The 23550-nt window shown below is 43.8% G+C and overlaps 1 protein-coding gene across 1 annotated transcript in view; it reads right to left on the reverse strand.

Moving 5' to 3' along the window:
• Positions 1-6165: 6165 nt before the first annotated feature.
• The window catches only part of LOC138970593 (lipoxygenase homology domain-containing protein 1-like), a 118400-nt gene continuing 101015 nt past the window's right edge, over positions 6166-23550 (reverse strand). The window contains exons 37-48 of the mRNA XM_070343059.1: positions 23429-23550; positions 21947-22136; positions 21538-21698; positions 20939-21028; positions 20222-20354; positions 18437-18667; positions 17803-17982; positions 16829-16967; positions 15574-15741; positions 14316-14428; positions 10892-11083; positions 6166-10490 (exon numbers count right to left, since the gene is read on the reverse strand). The exon at positions 23429-23550 is cut by the window's right edge and continues 2 nt beyond it. Of these exons, the coding sequence (XP_070199160.1) occupies positions 10306-10490; positions 10892-11083; positions 14316-14428; positions 15574-15741; positions 16829-16967; positions 17803-17982; positions 18437-18667; positions 20222-20354; positions 20939-21028; positions 21538-21698; positions 21947-22136; positions 23429-23550 (1904 nt within the window). The 3' untranslated portion in view covers positions 6166-10305. The remainder of the gene's footprint in view (positions 10491-10891; positions 11084-14315; positions 14429-15573; positions 15742-16828; positions 16968-17802; positions 17983-18436; positions 18668-20221; positions 20355-20938; positions 21029-21537; positions 21699-21946; positions 22137-23428) is intronic.

The following is a 23550-nucleotide window of genomic DNA, read 5'->3' on the forward strand; positions in this document are numbered from 1 at the left end:
TCGGTTTTTCGTCTCATCCGAAAGACTAGCACTTGAACCCACCACCTAGGTTAGGAAAGGGGGGAGAAAATTGCGGCCTGACCCAGGGTCGAACACGCAACCTCTCGCTTCCGAGCGCAAGTGCGTTACCAATCACATCCTTACTGAACAAGCGTCACCGGTTGATTAAAGACCGTAATTTAAAAAAAATTTGTTATTGTATTTCATTCTTATTTATTTTGTTGCTGTTGGGGGGAGGGGCTGGAGAAGGCTTTACGACGCAACGTTTATTGGGTGCTTATGATTTTTTTTTATTTTAGAAAAAGGGTTTGATAAAAGCTAGGTAGCTATACTATGGTGGTGTGGCCGGTCAGGGGGAGGGGGTGTGTGAATGGGTGGGACGGTGTGACGGGTCGAGGGGAGGGGGTGAGTGTGGGTGGGACGGTGTGACGGGTCGAGGGGAGGGGGTGAGTGTGGGTAGGACGGTGGGGTCGTAGAGCAGAGTTATTAAAACATGTATAACTTCAAATGAATTATCAAAACGAACAACAACCCGGTTGTGGTGTGAACGCAAGCGAGGAGTGTATTTTCTATGGATCATATTCTGCGCTCCCCCCCCCCCTCCCTCCCCCCCCCCCCCCCCCCCCCCCGTTTCGACTTTCTGCAAAACATGATATGATCCATGCAAATATTCCAAACATATATCACGCAGAAAACGGCTTGTTCGTTAACAAAGTCAAAATGTGTGTGTGTGTGTGTGTGTGTGTGTGTGTGTGTGTCACGGTGTGTGTGTGTGTGTGTGTGTGTGTGTTTGTGTGTGTGTGTTTGTAAGTGTGTGCGTGTGTGTGTATGTGTGTGTGTGTGTGTGTGTGTGTGTGTGTGTATGTGCGTGTGTGTGTGTGTGTCAGTATCTGTGTGTGTGTGTGTACGTGTCTGTGTGTGGGTTTGAGTGTGTGTATATGTGCCAGTGTGTGTGTACGTGTGGGTTTGTGTGTGTGCGTGCCAGTGTGTGCATACGTGTGTGTGTGAGGGTCAAGTAGTGTGTATGTGTGAACACTCGCGTCACAGTACGTTTTGTGTGCAGCCGAAGTGAATGGACAGTGGTCAATTTAGCTGGTGTTAGTGGGCGGAATGACGGAAGTAGTGCTAACGTACTGCAACGGTGACAGGTAATTCTACTTTCTCACACAGGTGAACATCTTCCTCCCGTTGTAGTAAACCTTGACCGGACATGACACGGAGACGAGTAAGCTTCTTTTCACAAATTCGCGGGGAAAGCCAGGACTGTATCTGAGTAAGCTGAGGTGGAAATCGCACAGAGATGATTGACGCTGCAAACTGAGGTGGTCAAGGTTGTTGTTTTGGTGGTGGTGGTGGTGGTTGTGGTGGTGGTGGTGGTGGTATGTGTGTCTGTGTTTGTGTGTCAGTTTGTGTGTGTGTGTGTGTCTGTGTGTGTGTGTGAGTGTGTGTCTGTGTTTGTGTGTCAGTTTGTGTGTGTGTGTGTGTGTGTGTGTGTGTGTGTGTGTGTTTTAGAGGGTTCGAATTCAGGCCGCCTGGATGGACACGGGTTAACTTTTGATGCAGACGCAGAAACAGTATACTTGTCCCACCCCGTGTCACCACTGTGCTGCGTTAAAGACCTTGGTCATTCTGCCAGATATGCAGGTGTTTAATTAGATCTATAACAGGCACACACCTGTGTAGCGCGACTCTGAATCTTCAATGTCAAGTTGCTGCAAGCTTTCAACTGCGAGCAAGCCACACGAATTTGAGCAAAAGGAAAACAAGTCGCGTAAGGCAAAAATACAATATTTAGTCAAGTAGCTGCCCTTTTTCAGCAAGACCGTATACTCGTAGCATCGTCAGTCCACCGCTCATGGCAAAGGCAGTGAAATTGACAAGAAGAGCGGGGTAGTAGTTGCGCTAAGAAGGATAGCACGCTTTTCTGTACCTCTCTTTGTTTTAACTTTCTGAGCGTGTTTTTAATCCAAACATAGCATATCTATATGTTTTTGGAATCAGGAACCGACAAGGAATAAGATGAAAGTGTTTTTAAATTGATTTGGACAATTTAATTTTGATAATAATTTTTATATATTTAATTTTCAGAGCTTGTTTTTAATCCGAATATAACATATTTATATGTTTTTGGAATCAGCAAATGATGGAGAATAAGATAAACGTAAATTTGGATCGTTTTATAAATTTTCATTTTTTTTTTACAATTTTCCGATTTTTAATGACCAAAGTCATTAATTAATTTTTAAGCCACCAAGCTGAAATGCAATACCGAACCCCGGGCTTCGTCGAAGATTACTTGACCAAAATTTCAACCAATTTGGTTGAAAAATGAGGGCGTGACAGTGCCGCCTCAACTTTCACGAAAAGCCGGATATGACGTCATCAAAGACATTTATCCAAAAAATGAAAAAAACGTATGGGGATTTCATACCCAGAAACTCTCATGTCAAATTTCATAAAGATCGGTCCAGTAGTTTAGTCTGAATCGCTCTACACACACACGCACGCACACACACACGCACGCACACACGTACATACACCACGACCCTCGTTTCGATTCCCCCTCGATGTTAAAATATTTAGTCAAAACTTGACTAAATATAATAAAAGGGTGAAAATGAAAAATAAAATATGTGTATGTGTGCTGCGTGTGAGTGTATCCACACGGACAGTCAGACACAGACTAGACAAAGTACCACTCAGACTGACAAACACAGAGAAAAAGAGACACATAGGGTCAGAAACAGAGAGACGGGTGAGGGGGGGGGGGGGGGGGGGGGGGGGGGGGGTGGGGGGGACAAGTCAAGCAGTCTTTATGTACAGTGTTTGGTGAGACCAAAGAAACTACAATGGGTCTTTATGTACAGTGTTTGGTGAGACTCAGAATGGACGGAGGGTGAGACTCAGAATGGACGGAGGGTGAGACTCAGAATGGACGGAGGGTGAGACTCAGAATGGACGGAGGGTGAGACTCAGAATGGACGGAGGGTGAGACTCAGAATGGACGGAGGGTGAGACTCAGAATGGACGGAGGGTGAGACTCAGAATGGACGGAGGGTGAGACTCAGAATGGACGGAGGGTGAGACTCACAATGGACGGAGGGTGAGACTCAGAATGGACGGAGGGTGAGACTCACAATGGACGGAGGGTGAGACTCAGAATGGACGGAGGGTGAGACTCACAATGGACGGAGGGTGAGACTCAGAATGGACGGAGGGTGAGACTCAGAATGGACGGAGGGTGAGACTCAGAATGGACGGAGGGTGAGACTCAGAATGGACGGAGGGTGAGACTCAGAATGGACGGAGGGTGAGACTCACAATGGACGGAGGGTGAGACTCAGAATGGACGGGGGGTGAGACTCACAATGGACGGAGGGTGAGACTCACAATGGACGGAGGGTGAGACTCACAATGGACGGAGGGTGAGACTCACAATGGACGGAGGGTGAGACTCACAATGGACGGAGGGTGAGACTCACAATGGATGGAGGGTGAGACTCACAATGGACGGAGGGTGAGACTCAGAATGGACGGAGGGTGAGACTCAGAATGGACGGAGGGTGAGACTCAGAATGGACGGAGGGTGAGACTCAGAATGGACGGAGGGTGAGACTCAGAATGGACGGAGGAGGAAGACGGATGATGAGAAAGACAAGCTGAAGCTACTCAGTTTCAGCAGGAGGGCAGAAGGGGGACTGAGATAGGCAGAAGTTAGGGGGGGGGGGGGGGTGACTCTGCTGACTTAGTCATTGAATCTAAGGCGTTAAAACGGACCCTTTCGTTCATTACCTTTTTCAGTGTTCCTGTATCAGAAGCACACTAAGGTGCTAACGCGGCAGTAGAGAAGGAAAGTGATTTCAGGTACCTATGCAACATGACGGAAGGGGGAGCTGTATAATCCTTTTTGTGGCGATGTTAAAACTGTGTCGCTTTTTGCAGTCACGTTTGTCAATGGAGTGGTACCACGGGACTTGTGTTCAGAGCAAGTTCATGCAAACTCTGTGTGTGTGTGTGTGTGTCTGTGAGTCAGTGTATGTGAGTGTATCATTCACACACATACACGCACACAGTGCACACGTTTGAATGCAAATAGTCTGAAAAAATGAATAAAAGCCAACTCACAGACACACACACTCTCTCTCACACACACACACTCACACCACACCCCCCCCCAAACACACACATACAAGAGTGCCAAAACTGTGAACATACGATATGTTTTAAGTTAAGATTTAATTTATTGAGTTTGATCATCATATTTCCATGGCCAAATAACAGGGTTGCCTACATGATTACACATACCTGCAGAGTTATATGTCGGCAAGCTGTTTCTGTATATTCCTGAACATTCTCACAACATATTCAAAGACCTCGCAAAATAGGAAGCAGAACATTCAAACACGACGGACAAGATCTCAAGGCAAAAACATGTTGCTTCAAATATACGACAGGGGAGACAATTCGTGAACATTAAGTAGTAGATTCTGGCACAAACCATTGAGTAACATAAATTATTTTATGGGAGACCATAAATGTACATAACTACATTAGAAATTCAAAATTAATAATAATTGTCTAAGTAAATGGCAGTTTGTATTGAATTTGTAACAAGGCATTAGTATATATACAACAGATCGGGGAAAAAGTAAACCGAAACATTCAACAAGTGAACATTACTTTTAAATACAAAATACACACATAAAAAACAATCACAATGCAGTGAGCAGTTAATTAAAATCGTCCCTTGTCGATGGGTTTCTCTTCATATTGGTATAAACAAGTTTTCAACATTCTTTAAACAATCATACATGTGGTAAAAGATAAGATAGGGATAAAAAGTAAAACAGGGCACAAAGAAACACACACCAAGAATGAGACTATCCATAAAGCATCCACCAATCAATCAACTAATCAGTTCAGTAATCACTCATTCAGTCCTTCACATATACATTTTTCTACAAAAGCATTGTTGTGTATGGTTCTTGCAGCTGATCAAAATAATAAAAAGCTTAACAAAAATTGTTTTTTTAACGTTACAACCATGACAAATCTAATACTAAATCAGAAAAAAGTGCCATTAACAACAGTAATTTGATCTGTAACTAAGTTGTAAAAATAATAAAATATACAGCATCCACAACATTCATTGATACTGAAGCATACCTGACTATTGGTTTTGGTTAAAATCAAAACGCATGTGTGAAAAGTTAAATAGATCAGGCATGCACTGAGTAGCATATAACGTTTTGTGGTTGTCGAATACGGCTGTATTCACAAGGACAGCTTCTCTATTCGTAAATAATACATAAAAAATGTGTTAAAGGTTTCCTAAATATACACAAGTTAAATAAAATGTCTGAAATTCTTTAAAACGTTCTGAAGTTCTGTATGAAATGAAAATCCCACATAAAGCTGTACAAAATACTATTCAAAACCTCACATGTCTATGATATTTCTGTGTATTTATATCAAACATAATTATATCCACAACACTAAATGGCAACCGCAAATGAACATGAGTAAAGGATCTTCAGAAAAGGCACACATAAATTCCATAATCATATATACAATAACATAATCATATAAATACATATTTGAGAACATGGAGGCTTACATTTCTTTCTTAACATACCGACTGTGAACAAAAACCCCTCATCTAATGGATTACTGTACCTGACCATCTAATGGATTACTGTACCTGACCATCTAATGGATTACTGTACCTGACCATCTAATGGATTACTGTACCTGACCATCTAATGGATTACTGTACCTGACCATCTAATGGATTACTGTACCTGACCATCTAATGGATTACTGTACCTGACCATCTAATGGATTACTGTACCTGACCATCTAATGGATTACTGTACCTGACCATCTAATGGATTACTGTACCTGACCATCTAATGGATTACTGTACCTGACCATCTAATGGATTACTGTACCTGACCATCTAATGGATTACTGACTACCTGACCATCTAATGGATTACTGTACCTGACCATCTAATGGATTACTGTACCTGACCATCTAATGGATTACTGTACCTGACCATCTAATGGATTACTGTACCTGACCATCTAATGGATTACTGTACCTGACCATCTAATGGATTACTGTACCTGACCATCTAATGGATTACTGTACCTGACCATCTAATGGATTACTGTACCTGACCATCTAATGGATTACTGTACCTGACCATCTAATGGATTACTGTACCTGACCATCTAATGGATTACTGTACCTGACCATCTAATGGATTACTGTACCTGACCATCTAATGGATTACTGTACCTGACCATCTAATGGATTACTGTACCTGACCATCTAATGGATTACTGTACCTGACCATCTAATGGATTACTGTACCTGACCATCTAATGGATTACTGTACCTGACCATCTAATGGATTACTGTACCTGACCATCTAATGGATTACTGTACCTGACCATCTAATGGATTACTGACTACCTGACAACCGAAAAGAAAAGAAAAGAAAAGAAAAAAAAAACATCAGAAAAATCTTTCTTTCTTTATTTGGCGTTAAACGTGGTTTTCAACCACGAAGGTTATATCGCGACGGGGAAAGGGGGGGAGATGGGATAGAGCCACTTGTTAATCGCTTCTTGTTCACAAAAGCACTAATCAAAAAATTGCTCCAGGGGCTTGCAACGTAGTACAATATATGACCTTACTGGGAGAATGCAAGTTTCCAGTACAAAGGACTTAACATTTCTTACATACTGCTTGACTAAAAATCTTTACAAACATTGACTATATTCTATACAAGAAACACTTAACAAGGGTAAAAGGAGAAACAGAATCCGTTAGTCGCCTCTTACGACATGCTGGGGAGCATCGGGTAAATTCTTCCACCTAACCCGCGGGGGGTATCAGAAAAATAAATCCTGTACATGACGAAATCTATTCGCTTCATTTACTGACATTTGCGGGGATACAAAAATGACTGTCTCTCATCGACTCAACGGAGTGTAAAGTGTCAAAATGTGCCAATAAAACGATGGTAGCAAAGTCACATGTGACACACAGTAATTCAGACAACACTGCTGCCTCTAAGAAAGACCCTAACAACACACACTCACAGCAAAGAGCACTTAATAAAATAAATAACAGGCAAGCATTTTGATTGATGAGCATTTGTAAGGAGACGCAAGGCAACCCATATTCACAACGCCTTCTTGAAACACTTATCAAAATATCTAGTTCATTCACTTCTTCAGACAGAAACATTTTGCCCAATCAATACCTATATTTCTTCCCCTAGAAATGATAGCGTAAACCACGACACATCTTCCCCCAAACCCTGCAATAATATAAACATATAAATACGAAATCCCCCCTCCCCCACCCCTTGCCAATTGCATGACCTTGGTAACTGCAACACAGAAAAGATCTAGAACAGTAAAATCATGACAATTTGAGCCGACATTTTAATTTAATTATCATTTGATTTTCTGCTTCACATCACAGACGGTGCATGTTTACAAAGGTAAACAAAAAGAGGCGCACTAGTGAGCAAAAGTGTCTTCATGAAGTCAGCCAAAATGGCAGCACAGGAATAGTTATCGTATAATGTAAAACATTGGTTTTTACATCATTGGGATGGAATAATAAAAAACAACAACAACGGAATGCAGACTGCACACACTTATAGATATCAATCAACATGCATCATGTAAAACTACATGTAGTGACATTTATTTTTACCTGTGTCAAGCAAACATTGGAATCTTTCTTTCTTTATTTCTTTATTTGGTGTTTAACGTCGTTTTCAACCACGAAGGGTTATATCGCGACGGGGAAAGGGGGAAGATGGGATAGAGCCACTTGTTAATTGTTTCTTGTTCACAAAAGCACTAATAAAAAAATTGCTCCAGGGGCTTGCAACGTAGTACAATATATGACCTTACTGGGAAATATTGGAATGTGAGAGGCAAAATAAAAGCCCTTTGACATGATGCAACATACAGTCTAATTCTGAAAAAAACATATAGAACGTACATGAGAGCTTGCTGTATTCATTGCCACCAAATCAGCTTGCCTCGACTTCAGGGGGGGCAACTCTTCCACAACTAGCCCTCCAAATCAGAATTATTTGTGGAAATTGTCTATCATTTTGCATCTCCTCACTCTTTCTTTCTATCTCCCCACCAGTACCTCCATTCCGAATTTGTTTACATGATGTACAAATGATGTATTACTTTACAACTTTAGACAGCTTAATTAATTTTCAAACAAGAAACTGACACAAGAAAAATATGGAAAAAACATTCAGATTGAAGAAGTACGCTTCAAGAGAAGCATTTCAGATTTGAAGAGATCTATACTTAAGACACAAGGGAGACAATGAGACCACCTTACCATGCAGAGCAAACAGATGACAGTGTAAAATCAATATCACAACCATATTCACACGGACTATTTGTAAAAGCGAGTTTCCTCGAAAACAATCGTGCGAGAGAAAATAGATATAAAATAGACACAGATAAAATTCACAAAAAGGTAACATCTATCAAAGGCAGATTGATTTGTCATGCGCAGTGTGAACATGGCACGAATCCAGCACTCTTCTCAAAAAAGATTTTCTCCCAACTTCAACGCATATATCTCTCTGCAACCTGCAGCCCCCATCCTTCCATGTCACCCCCTCCCCCCATCCCTCCATGGCTAACTCTTCCCTCAAACAGTGATCGAGTCCTGATTCATAAAACCGTGTGCGGGTGTAAGGACTCTTGGTGCCAGGCACAAACAAAGGTGCTTCTTGAAAATCAAATGTGAGCCATATTTACAGTGAAAAATGTGAAAGTTTTACAGGAATAGGTACACAACAGTTACCAATCACATTGGAAATGGGGAAAATGTTTATCAGATGGTTGTCAAAACCTAAAAACAAATGTACAGCATAATATAGGGACATTTTAACAGATACACCAAAAGGTTTTCAAAAACATCTGAAAAGAGGGGGTGGGGGGGGGGTGTGTGTATGTATAACAGATATTTATGTTTGTGAGGGTTGAAATAAGAACTACAGCCCTGACGGTGCAAAAGCAAGTAAAACGTACATGCCACGAGACTGGCAAACACTGTCATGAGATATAAACACACAGAATGAACCATATATGTACAGGCTATGACAATATGCAAACGTGAACAACATTTGACAAGCTTGAACTGTAAGTGACATCAGATTATTCACCGACTGCCTGGTATATGCAGTGGACGGTTGGCATGGCGTTATTTAAAGTTTCTGTACTGTACAATCACAGGTATCACATCTCTTATGCACAATACAAAGACAAGTTATAAAGACACTGATATCAAATAGGGAAGCTGGAATGGAAAGAAATGCTTTCAGTACGCTCCAGCCAAAACCACTGACGGAATGAACAGTATTGATGCCAAGTACTGAAAGGCTTGGAACATTCAAACATACGAACATGAGATCACATGCAAAAGTAACCATGCACACCCACCAGGAACAATTGGTCTTTGTCTTGCTTTGTCTCCTCATACCTACTCTAACCATATCTTTTCCAACTGTACAGAAAATAAGACTAAGAGAAAGAAACCCGTCGCTCAAACAAAGCCTGTGAATTTTCTCCCTAGCTCAGTCTTAGAAGCGGCGTGGATCTTATATATACGGATGATTCCTTTTCATGTTTCCTTTTCACTGGACTGAGTCAGAGATTCTGAACGGCATCCTTGTATTCTGAATTCTGAATCCTTGAATTCTGTATTCCCTGAAAAAGATTGGTGTGCAGGGATGTTGTTTGGTGTGTTGGCAAAACACCTACACTTGTTTCAAATCACGGAAATCTTGGCTGTCAGTTCTGCAAAGCGGCCAAACTTTTTCCCTGTGGGGTAAAGATGACACCAATAACTTTCTTCAACTTGTGAAAATTGCTGGAAACTTAAAGCTGAACATCCGTCTCCAGGAGTCCAAGCCTTGTTATAGCAGAAGGCCACAGAGGTAAATGTAGCGTTGCCAGCACGAGAAACTAGAGCTACATCTGCCACGCGCCAATGCTGGCCTTTAAGGGCCTAGTCGGCAAGTCTGCTGAATAAAGAAATATCCCAGCAAAATCCTTGGTGCGGATACGAGCTAAGTTCACGAGTGGTTTTGAAGGGAGGTAAGGCTGAGACAACCCAGAAGATCGTTCACAACTGACAGAGGTGAGACAGCTGGTGTAGTGCTTGTCAGTGCAGCGCCCCTACGACCCTGGCAGGTTACGATATCAGTGAGCAGTGAGGTCTGAGAATGACACCAAAGGGAAGTTAGTCAGACTTGGGGAAGAGGTCCCTGGCGATCTCATTGTCTCCCTTGTCGCGGTCGAGCCACTTGCTGCAGGGGAAGACGGTGGTGGCGCTGGTGCCCATGTTGGTCACCTCCACGTGGTCAAGGAACCAGCTGGGCCGGAACCCGCTGTTGTCATGCTCTATGTGAATCTTGGTCAGCTCACCTGCACACAGGGATCAAAGCGCCACAGGTAAGTTGCAAGGTAAATGAATGCAAAGCAATAACAAGTAAAGCAGTTCAGTTCCGACTTAAACCGAAAATGTGTGATGTACGGAAGCCTTTGAATGAGTCGGTATGAAATTGATTTTTGCCTGCACATGGCAGTGTGTGTGTGTGTGTGTGTGTGTGTGTGTGTGTGTGTGTGTGTGTGTTAGTGTGTGTGTGTGTGAGAGAGAGAGAGAGAGAGAGAGAGAGAGAGAGAGAGAGAGAGAGAGAGAGAGAGAGAGAGAGAGAGAGAAGAGTGAGAGAGAGAGAGAGAGAGAGAGAGAGAGAGAGAGAGAGAGAGAGAGAGAGAGAGAGAGAGAATAGAGAAGAGAACCGATACGCAATTTGATTTAAACCTACCTAGATCCAGAGCCTCAATCTGGAACTTGTCGATCTGGTTGCGCTCAAAGAGGTCACGGAATCGTTGTTTGAGCGGCCGCTTGCCCGTGTCGCCGTTAGTGCCATATATGGTGATGTCAACGTTGGCATTGGTGCCGGCACCCTTGACATCGCCGGTGTACACCACCACCTCGTATTTCACCGGTGCCAGGTCTGCAACACAGTGAGACATTGATATAGTCACGATAAACACTTGTTGTGTGAAACAAGCTCTGCCGACAAATGTTCATGGCTTCGTTATTCCTGAGCACAGGTCAGGATATGGAATACGAAACTTTCCGTTCTGTTTGGTATTTTTATCCAGAAGCTGATTTTGACAAAACATCTGTGGCACACTTACTCTCAAGTCATAACAGCTTGTTAAAATTCATACATACACACTTGATAATCAAACATTCAAAGGTTAAGTAGTACTGTTACATTCTTTGGAAGCATAAATTTACAGAAAAAAATGCAAGACAAAAGACAAGAACTATTTTGCAAGCAAACACCCTGCTTGAAAATGAGAAGAGCTGAACTCTTTCAAAACAAACATTTCCTGCTTATATGCAAAAACACCGGATCACAGAAAGGTCTCACATACAGCTCAATTTAATACAAAAAAAATGATCTGAATAATTCTACAACAGCCTTTGTAAAGGGTAGTAGCCCCCTGCAATCTCATCATCTTCCCCAAACAATTCCCTTCACACCTACAGTGGAATCCCCCTCCTTCCCCCTTAACACTTTCGCGACGGGACACTGATAAATCAGTACCAGCGCTGACACGCCCATGGACGGGAAGCGCATTTTTCAGTACCAGCCATAGAGGGTACACGACTCGTGATTGCTTCCCGGTTTTTGAAGCTTGCAAATAAATTGAGTTGTTTCCCTTGATACACTTGGCGTCCCCTTCTGCCATTTGCAAATCCGCCTGATTTGTGTGCGTTTTTGAGGAAAAAAAAATGAATCAAAGGCGAGCCTTGTCTCGGGAGGAGATTCTCCGGATGTTGGACCTAGAGGATCCCGTAGAGCATGATTCGGACGTATCGTTTTCGCCTCACGAAAGCGATACAAGCAGTGAAAGTGAGGAAGAAACAGTCCCGTTGTTGCTAGTACGAGTCGGCAAACTACACGTGGTTGGCGGTGATACTGCTAGACGAACATGTATCTCGGAATCGTGCAGGAGCTATGGGGGCGTGGCAGCACTGATAACAATGGATGGCTGGAGCCTTCAAATCCTTTTGGAATTGTTCATAGGTGTACAGTTGGTACTTTGTTGTGAAAATGTGACTTATATTCAATATGGATTACCTAGACATCATTTGGTGAGTGTTAGATCTACAGTTTTGTTTCATTTGAGTCAGGATGCTGTGAGTGAATGCGTGATTTGCTTGTTTTTTTCTTTGTACTGTCTCCTTATTTCTGTGTACAATGTTAACAATATTTCAGCTAATTCATAGGTTTTACACCTTGTTTGGTTATAACATTATTTATAATACTTTCTGTTAAAAAATAACTTTTAAAAAAAGCAGTAGAAAATAAAACACACACAAAAAAACGTTAAAAAACACAAATTATCCCCCTTTCACCCCCCTTTGCTAAAACAAATCGCGTGACAAACTTATAAATAGCACGACTGAACTGGGCATCCATTTTTGAATTAGTACACAAAATTTGGTGGTGATTGGACTTAATTCAAGCTTGCTAGACAGATTTCTTTACAGTTACTGATTTTTGGGAAGTTTCTTGGTGGCAAGCTTGGGCAGGCAGGACGTAAACGCCGTGGCAGTGCTAGTCACAATAGTGTTAACACTGTCTACCCCACCCTTAACACTGTCTACCCCACCCTTAACACTGTCTACCCCACCCTTAACACTGTCTACCCCACCCTTAACAGTGTCTACCCCCCCCCCCCCCTTAACACTGTCTACCCCACCCTTAACACTGTCTACCCCACCCTTAACACTGTCTACCCCACCCTTAACAGCCGAGACCAGCTGTGCTGCAGTAGGTCACTCAGAATTGTAGTAAATGTGTAGAAAACTGTGTATCAACACGCTGGAAAGCAGGCGTTAGATGGACGTTAGAAGAAGCGACTGAAGCTAACAGTGTGAGCCATTATGTCCGTACCTGGTCAGATAGAGCCAATTAATATATATGAGTGGGTACGGATATATCCGTACCTGGGAGACAATGAGTTAAGACCCCCTGATTTCAGATTCTCCCCCTTTCAAGACTTTTTTGTTCAATTTTCTGTTCATAACCTCTGTTAATTTACTTGACCATTTTAAGACACCGTCCGTTTTAAGACCTGGTGATATCATGTTTGGAGGGGGTTCAATTGTACTACAACACCAGAAAGACAGCAAGAAAAGCTGACTTGGATTTTTAAGGTAATGATGATAATTTTGTTTTACGCCCTCATGGTGAAACCTTTAGGGGCATGTTCCCCGAGTGTTACCCCGACTTTAGATGAGATACATAGAGAATACTACATGGCTTGCTGTGTCGTACCAGATTTACACGAGTTGTTTTTTTAAATATTGAACTGCGAGCGAAAGCGAGCTGTTCACCCTTTGAAAAAGCAACGAGTGTAAATCTGGTACGACACAGCAAACCATGTAGTATTCTGTTTATCCTACATACTGTACTTACATGTATTTTACTGAAAATGTCCTGCAGTCGAGGCATCTAAATTGAAGACGCTTGTTTTGGAACCTCTATCTCTTCTAAAGCCTCCTGCAATCTATTACGTCAAAGTAAAGAAACGTCACTCTGAACGTGTGGCGTGATGTGTTAGTTCTAAAGATTCATCGAGGGTAATTAGCGAGCGCAATTTTTGTTTCTATAATGACGTTTGTCTCGGTGACTTTGGCATCATAAGCCGTGGAAAAACAGGTCCCTGCCAGACTTGCTTGACATGACCTCATTTACATGATATACACACGTGTGATTTGAACGATTATTATCTCACGGGTGTCTCTCTCACGTAAGTAGGATAAACAGGTGTTTGCGTGTTTAGGTGTAATCAGCCACCTGCACTTATGGCGCAATGACCAAGGTCTTTTACGTGCCACTGTTGTGACATGGGGGTGGGACATGGATACCATCTCTGAGTCTGCACATAAAGTTGACCCGTGTCCGTCCCGGCCCGTATTCAAACTTGTGTCCCAAGGATCACAGGTCCAGTGCTCTACCCACTGAGCTACCCGGCCTGAGCTACCCGGCCTGAGCTACCCGGCCTGAGCTACCCGGCCTGAGCTACCCAGCCTGAGCTACCCAGCCTGAGCTACCCGGCCTGAGCTACCCGGCCCCCTATTAGGGTAATGACTGTCAAAGCTTGTGACATGTAGAAAATCAAGTGAGGGTAAAATGCAGGTGTTGCAGGCTTAGTTATACTCACTCCTGACTTTGGCCATCTTACTCTCCTCCACCTGCTTGGCGCGACACACCTTGCCCTCCTTCTTGGAGATCTTGGGCAGGATCTCGATCCACGCCTTGCACGGGAATGTGTACCTGCAATCACGGAAATGTAACGTATTATAAACTCCACCCTTGGGCAAGATCTTGATCTACACTGTGCATGGGAGTGTGTACCTGTGTCACGAACTGAAACCTCTGCTGAACAATCCTTCTCATTGCGGTCAATGCGCATGCGTCAATCTTGGACCCTTTGAACGAACGAACCATGGGTTAGGGTTAGGGTTAGGGTTAGGATTAGGGTAAGGGTTAGGGTAAGAATTAGGGTTAGGGTTAGATTGTTCATGACCTGATTAATCTCCCCATGTCAGCGCATGCGCATTGACCGCAATGAGAAGGATTGTTCAGGCAGAGTTTTCAGTTCGTGACACCTGCAATCCTCATGGTACATGACATCTATATCACTCTGACATCTCCGTTCTTCCTTGCCTGTTGTCTTCTACCAAGAACCCTGCAATGTCTACCAAGAACCCTGCAATGTCTACCAAGAACCCTGCAATGTCTACCAAGAACCCTGCAATGTCTACCAAGACTCCTGCAATGTCTACCAAGAACCCTGCAATGTCTACCAAGAACCCTGCAATGTCTACCAAGAACCCTGCAATGTCTACCAAGAACCCTGCAATGTCTACCAAGAACCCTGTAATGTCTACCAAGAACCCTGCAATGTCTACCAAGAACCCTGCAATGTCTACTAAGAACCCTGCAATGTCTAGCAAGAACCCTGCAATGTCTACCAAGAACCCTGCAATGTCTACCAAGAACCCTGCAATGTCTACCAAGAACCCTGCAATGTCTACCAAGAACCCTGCAATGTCTACATAAGATCCCCAACCCAAGGGAAGCACTGAACACCAGATATACAATTATCATCGCAAATCAATGTTTCAATTAAATAACATTTTAACAAGCATCAACTTACATTTTGTATTGAAGTTTTTGTAAGGGATATAAAACATTTAAAGCAAAAATATTCAAAACAGAGAGAACAAGATCATCCTAAAATCAAGAATTAGACAACAAGAACGGTAAATTTTGCTTCCTCAAAACACAGCAGATCATAAATTATAGTTCAAACTCCGTACTTGTTCTCGGCACAGTATTTTTGCGTGTGTCTCACTTATATCATAGAATAGACAAAACATCCAATCTTCAGCCCACACTACAGACAATGGTCTCACCTGTTGCCTGTACTGGTGTCAGTGACGACGATTTCGTGGCAGTGCCACATGGCTTCTCTCCCTTCCGGTGACTCAATGGGACGGTCCTCGCGCTCAAAGGCTCCCACAATGCAACTTTCCAACTTGCCTAGGAAGGCGGAGGTTAGGGTGAAGTTGTCCGTTTGACCCCTGTGACCAAAATGTCATGTTTAGAATCATATGTCAGTGCGTTCCGGAAAACTTGGTGTAATTTTGCACAACACACTTTCAAGTTATGCAATCAATCAATGACGCTTATATCGCGCATATTCCGTGGGTACAGTTCTAGGCGCTCTGCAGTGATGCCGTGTGAGATGAAATTTTATACGGCCAGTAGATTGCAGCCATTTCGGCGCATATTTACCTTTCACGGCCTATTATTCCAAGTCACACGGGTATAGGTAGACAATTATTAACTGTGCCTAAGCAATTTTGCCAGGAGAGACCCTTTTGTCAATCGTGGGATCTTTAACGTGCACACCCAATGTAGTGTACACGGGGGGAGGTTCGGACACCGAAGAGAGTCTGCACACAAAGTTGACTCTGTGAAATAAATTTTCGCCGAACCTGGGATCGAACTCACGCTGACAGCGGCCAACTGAATACAAATCCAGCGCGCTACCAACTGAGCTATATCCCCGCACCAGCAGGTCAACATTTATTGATTTTTTGTGTGAAGAGCTTTGTTACCTGGAAAATATGCAAGTTGACAAGTGCACTGGTAAGTTTGTGCGTGTAAGGTTTGGACAGCATGACAAACCAAAAAGAACAAAAAAAGCATAATCATTTCTCATGAAGACTATCCACCATTGAGACAGATTACAATATGATGGTGACAGCATGGCATTCAACAGGATTTCCCCCTCCCTAAACTTCAGATCCGTTGTAAAAGCTACACCCAAAGAGAAAAGTAACGTGAAACTAATTCACTGCCACAGTGGCAATTCTGACACATCAGCAGTTGTTCTCTCTCTTGCTCTCTCTCTCACACAAAAAACAGCAAAAAACATACACACATACGCACACACAAATCACACACATACACACACACACACACATGCCCATGCACACACAAACACACACAAAACACACAGAACACACACATGCCCACGTCACGCACACACAAACAAAAAAACCACACACACACACACACACACACACACACACACACACAAAGCAACAGAGACAACACAATTGCCAGATAATATGAAAGAGAAAATACATTGAGCATACTGACTTTCTGAGTATCTTGTTCTGAGCGCTGTTGTTGAGCACGAAGACCTTTGACGTGTTCTTGGAGCCCTCCAGGATCAGCCAGCCGTTGTGGATTGTCCCCCCGTCCTTCTTGTCCGCCGTCGTCACCTCGATCTCGTAGGCTGTCAGACACACAACGCAATGTCACTTTCACGTAAATCATGAGGCTGGACTATTAACTGACAACAATAGCAGAACGTGCTGCAAGAAACGACATAGAAGAACAAAATCATACAGTGGTACCTGCTATGAAAGGACACCCTTTTGACCATCTAAAAATGTCCCTACATTGCAGGTGGCCTGTCATGACAGGTACATTTTGGTAGAAATAATAGAAGAAGAGACAACAGGTGTCCTTGCAAGAGAGGTGTCCTCTTATCGGAGGGGCCACATCACAGTAACCACTGTACTTACACCAACACATCTGTCCCCATCCACAAACCTCCATCACAGTAACCACTGTACTTACACCAACACATCTGTCCCCATCCACAAACCTCCATCACACAAATTACATGCAGACAGATACTCACACCTGGTTCTCACTTTCAAACAATTTGTCACACCTGCATGAGATGCATATGATCATAGAAGTGTGCACATGTGAAAATGAAGGTATATCAATTTGGAATAGTAAAGCATAAAAGTTGTTTTCTTTCTTCAGGTAGAAGGAACAATCGTTACAAAAACGATCTGCAGTACCATAAACTCTTCTCCACTATGTCACCAAAACCTAAAATCAGTAACTAATTCATTCAAACAGATGAAAAAGCAATGGAGCAAAGGGGCAATAAAGCATGTGCCAAATTTGTCGAAACAGAAATAAACGCAAAACTGAAACCTTCCGAGACAGTCACCCATCCATGTACTTATGTTGCTTCACAGTCAGAGACAGACAACCAGCAAGGCAGCGCTCGAACACAAAATCTCAGACCCAATTTCTCCCCAGCCACTGACCGACTTTCTCCTTGCTGTTGGCAGTGGAGGGGCGGGAGGTGGCGTTACAGGTCAGCTCCCGCAGGATCTGCTTGTCGTCCTCGCTCTTAGACAGCCAGCGGTCGCAGTGGAACACCGACACCTTGCGCGTCGTCAGGTCCTCCACCTCTATGCTGGCCAGGTGCCACGACGCTCCAAAACCTGGAGGGGAGAAAGACGTTGTTATAAAAGCTTCTGTAAAATGGTGCAAAAACAGAAACTTTGTGTGTGAACGTACAGGTTCTCCACACAACAAACACATGCATACATCGATGTAATGATCACATACATATCAAACCCAACTATGTTGTTGTGCCAGATGCGCAGTTTGCTAAGCTCACCCAAACTGAGAATTTCCATCATGCCGTGTACACACACACACAAACACATATCCCCCCCCCCACCACCTCCCCTCCCCCTTCTCCCCCACACACACGTCAACCTGACATTATCCCACACACACACCTTTGTTGTTGTGCCAAATGCGCAGTTTGCAAAGCTCACCCAAACTGAAAATTCCCCTCACACCGTACACACACACACTGTGTCACACACACCACTCACCCGCCCCCCACACACACACACACATCAACCTGTTACATCAATCCCCACACACCTTTGTTGTCGTGCCAGACGCGCAGTTTGCTGAGCTCGCCCAGAGTGAGGATTCCCTTCAGAGTGAAGACGTCCACCTGGCCGTTGTCGAAGGGACTCTTGTTGGTCTCCGAGTCCTTCAGGTGCAGCTCACCTGAGTCACCGTTGGCACCGAACAGAATGACAAACACGTTGGCGTCAGTTCCCGCCCCCCTCACGTCAGAGGTCTTGACAGTGATCTTGTAGTCCGTCTCTGCAAGACAAATGAGGAAATGCACACAATGGCAAAACTAAGACCATCATCATTACAGTGGAACCCCCTTTTAAGACCTAAAAAACCCTGAGAAAATCAGGTCTTAAAAAGGAGGAAGTGTTAAAATGAGGGTTACACCGTAGCAGAATGACAGATGAGCATGAAGTGAGGATGAAAATCGATTAATATGTCACTGATTGTTATTACAGGTTCTGCATACCTCTCACTTAAGGTCATTGTCTTTATTTAGGGGGCTTACTTCCCTTTGTTTCCAAGACCATGATTATTTGGGGTTGGGTAGGGGATGTCAAGACCATGATTATTTGGGTTTGGGTCGGGGATGTCAAGACCATGATTATTTGGGGTTGGGTCGGGGATGTCAAGACCATGATTATTTGGGGTTGGGTTGGGGATGTCAAGACCATGATTATTTGGGGTTGGGTCGGGGATGTCAAGACCATGATTATTTGGGGTTGGGTTGGGGATGTCAAGACCATGATTATTTGGGGTTGGGTCGGGGATGTCAAGACAGCCTTCAAGAGAAATGTTGAAAACAAAGTACAAGGCGTACAGAATGTTAGTTTATCTTCTGTCCTACTTTGTCGGTCTGCAGATACTCTGAAGGACGTGTTCCTGGACGGAACCTAGGGTGAAGGCAAAGGGAATACCCATGAGCGAAACCTAATGAGACAAAATGAAACGACATTATCTTACTTTTATGTTATCCTAAGAGGCAGAAATGTCAACCAAGCAGCAACCCAGACACTGTTCAATGCTGTTGGTGAAGTTCTAAACCCCTCTCATACAGACACAAGACTGTGAAGTCAGAACATCAACCCAGACACTGTTCAATGCTGTTGGTGAAGTTCTAAACCCCTCTCATACAGATACAAGACTGTGAAGTCAGAACATCAACCCAGACACTGTTCAATGCTGTTGGTGAAGTTCTAAACCCCTCTCATACAGACACAAGACTGTGAAGTCAGAACATCAACCCAGACACTGTTCAATGCTGTTGGTGAAGTTCTAAACCCCTCTCATACAGACACAAGACTGTGAAGTCAGAACATCAACCCAGACACTGTTCAATGCTGTTGGTGAAGTTCTAAACCCCTCTCATACAGATACAAGACTGTGAAGTCAGAACATCAACCCAGACACTTTTTCAATGCTGTCGGTGAAGTTCTAAACCCCTCTCATACAGACACAAGACTGTGAAGTCAGAACATCAACCCAGACACTGTTCAATGCTGTTGGTGAAGTTCTAAACCCCTCTCATACAGACACAAGACTGTGAAGTCAGAACATCAACCCAGACACTGTTCAATGCTGTTGGTGAAGTTCTAAACCCCTCTCATACAGACACAAGACTGTGAAGTCAGAACATCAACCCAGACACTTTTTCAATGCTGTTGGTGAAGTTCTAAACCCCTCTCATACAGACACAAGACTGTGAAGTCAGAACATCAACCCAGACACTGTTCAATGCTGTTGGTGAAGTTCTAAACCCCTCTCATACAGACACAAGACTGTGAAGTCAGAACATCAACTCACTGTCGATTACTTTCTTGCCCCGCTCCATGGCGGGGATGTCGACGGAAAGCTGAGCGCCATCCTTGCCTTTGCCCAGCCAGCCGTCGTACTTGAAGACCGACAGTGTGCCGGTGTCCATGTTGCGCAGATCAATCTGTGGGGACAACAAAAATGTATACATCATGTTGGAACTCTCTGAAAATGCACCAAAACATTCACAATCTGTTCATGAGTTTACCAAATGTCAGCACTTCATAGTGTGCCCACTGCTCAATCTGTTAAGACTACAGAACCATCATGAGAAAATGCACCAAAAGGTTCACAACCTGTTCAGTTGTTACAGAAGTTCAGCACTACATACTGTACCCGTATTTATGTCGCACAACTCTGTTGGCAGAGTAAAATATTCTATTGGGACAAGAAAAACACAATGCTGCTACTATGATATGTTAATACTATATGAAAGTGCAGTAAGATTTTATAACTGGTTCATCAAATACAACACTTCTTCTCTTATGAGTGACGACAAAGACGCAAAATCAGTATCAATCTGTCCAGCAAACACACATATCGTTTGGTACAAAGGTCTCTATCCCACCCCCAGCTCAACCCAGTTTCACAGGAACAGCCATGCAGACGGCCAGTGCGCTGTTCCTTGCCAACAACACCTGATACAGGGAGCACAAGGTAACCTCGGCTTGCAAATCAATGATGGTCTACATGAGCATAAACACACACCTTTTCCAGGTACCAGGATTTGCGTGTGCCACTCTTGGGTTCCAAGGTGACGCGAAGTTTCTTCAGCGGTGCAACATCGTCTATCTCCATCTGCAACAACAACAAACTCACAATGTTACTCTCTTTTAATTCAATAATTTTCTTCTGTTTCTTTCTTAATGATCCATGATTCTCTTTTAGTTTTAGTAATACTAGCGGTCAGGACCTGGTTTCCCCCGGGTACTACTATTAGCAGAGCCCTTAGAAATTTGTTCCAAGAACCATGAAACAGGAGTTTTCCGAACTCATGATCAAATAATAAGATACAGTCATGGTGGTGTGACATTTTAAACTTACAGCTGAAACCTCTTTGGTCTCTTTGATTTTATATATACTGCAAATATAAACGATCCAATAACCTTCATTGGTACTCTAGCTGATGTCAAGCAAAGATAAGAGGCCAGCAGCCGTGAAGATGAACCGTATCACTTTCTTGCTCTCTATATCTCAGTGACGAGTTTCACACAAATCTACCCAGCATGCCACACACAGACCTTGATAGTCTACCCAGCATGCCACACACAGACCTTGATGGTCTACCCAGCATGCCACACACTGACCTTGATGTTGTCGGTGCGAGCGCGCTCAAATCTGTCTTCGTTCTTCTCCAGCTCAATGGGGGCGGAGGATCCCTTGGTGCCGAAGACGGTGATGAAAATCTTGGCGTCCGTTCCGGCCTCCGACACGTCCCCTGTGGTCACTGTCACTTCGTACGGCACCACTGTTGAGACAGACACAGAAACAGCATAACGGACATGAAGACAAATTCATTTGAATAAAGTCCAAAAATAAAATAGGAGCAAGAGACTGTATGTCAGAAGAACCAGAACAATATCACTGGCTTATGTCAGAAGAACCAGAACAATATCACTGGCTTATGTCAGAAGAACCAGAACAATATCACTGGCTAATTACTATCTGGTACAGAAACCAGTTTCAAATGGAGGACGCTACAGTAACGAGACTCACAGGGCCTGTAGGATGTGACAGAGCTGGTTCCATCGTCGACACTGAGGACGCGTGACGTCTTGCCGTCGGACTTGTCACGTGCCAGCCACTGGCCGCACTTGAAGTGGTAGTGCTTTCCCTTGGTCGGCAGGTCCAACTCCACCTCCTTCAGGAACCAGCCTGTGCCCGGCGCTGTGCCGTCGTGGCCAATCTGAAAACAACAACAAGGGTTTTAATAATAAACACAGTTTTGTCTATCAGTAGTAAAGTGGGTATAGCTAGGGCCTGACTCAGTTGGGAGACTCAAGAAACGGCATGTCAAACCTGAACAGTGAACCTGCCATTGTGGCCGATCTGAACAACAAAGGTTTTTTACATCAAATAGTGAAGTTGAAAAGTATGATAGGGAGACTCAGTAAATGGAATGTCAAACTTCAACAGAGAGAAAAATAGACGCAGAGCAAGATGCAGCCCACATCCTGCAGGACTGCAGGAATCTCCAGCCCCTGAGGAGAGAGATCTGGACCAGGCCGGCGACCCTCCATGAGAAGCTGCATGGACCTGTGGAGGCTCTACATAAGACCACCAGCTTCATAACCAGAGCTGGACTCCAAGTGTAACCTAGCTAGGCGAACGACAAGAGGAAGAAGAACAGAGAGAAAAGATGACAACAGTCCAATACAACTTTAGTAGTACTGGGACTGGGACTGAGGTGCACAAAGTGAAACTAGGTGCCACCCAACTGGGTCTAGGGACAGATTGGCTGAAGTTGAGATTTAAAATGTGACCCTGCTGCTTTGTCCCATCCAGCTGGACATGGCCGACCTAGTTTGGCTTCATGCACCTCACCTATGGTGATACTAAACTTGTATTGGTCTGTTGTGATCTTTGCCCTGTACAGTTCAGAGACATCCTGCTTGCTGCCACGCGGGCAGAGAAAATATTCCCTCTTTATCTTCACCGCGCTGGCAGCAAAACCCCTCACGCGGAGGTGTTTTCAGCCAGGCCAGACACAGGTTGTCCCGGAGGTGTGTAAGCAATCCCCATCCAGAACAACTTCATGCTTCTTCAGAGTGTACACTGTACACTTTTAAATCAGTCTTAAACATTTTCACAGAGGTATTCACTACCTGTTGAGATGCAATTTACTCAAAGGACAATTAACTTCTGTTCATCAACCAATGTAAATAATCTCCTCAGTAACAGCTTCATGGTCTTCATAATTCAGCACAAGGGGCTCTCCTCTACATTGGTGGTAAAGTGGTTAATGTCCTTCTGGTCCAGACTGTTCTTACCTAGCTGTTGACAACTAGCATACAAGTGGTTGTCCTTCTGGTCCAAACAAGACTGTTCTTACCTAGCTGTTGACAACTAGCATACAAGCCCAAAACGATCTCACTTATGACAAAGCAGTCTTACTGCACATCACAACCGAAACAGTCACTGACAAAACGTGAACAGAAACACAGCAGAATATGAACAGCAACATGCCCTGTCTCTCACCTCAATCTTCTTGATCTCGTCCAGCTCAGCGGCCTCCAGGGAGAAGATCTCCACGGAGCCCGGCGCGAAGTGATCCTTCTGGGCCAGCTCCAGGAAGAGGCGGCCGGTGTGTTTCTTCTGGT

This window comes from Littorina saxatilis, linkage group LG7, assembly GCF_037325665.1.
Source record: "Littorina saxatilis isolate snail1 linkage group LG7, US_GU_Lsax_2.0, whole genome shotgun sequence".
In the NCBI taxonomy this organism is placed as follows: domain Eukaryota; kingdom Metazoa; phylum Mollusca; class Gastropoda; order Littorinimorpha; family Littorinidae; genus Littorina; species Littorina saxatilis.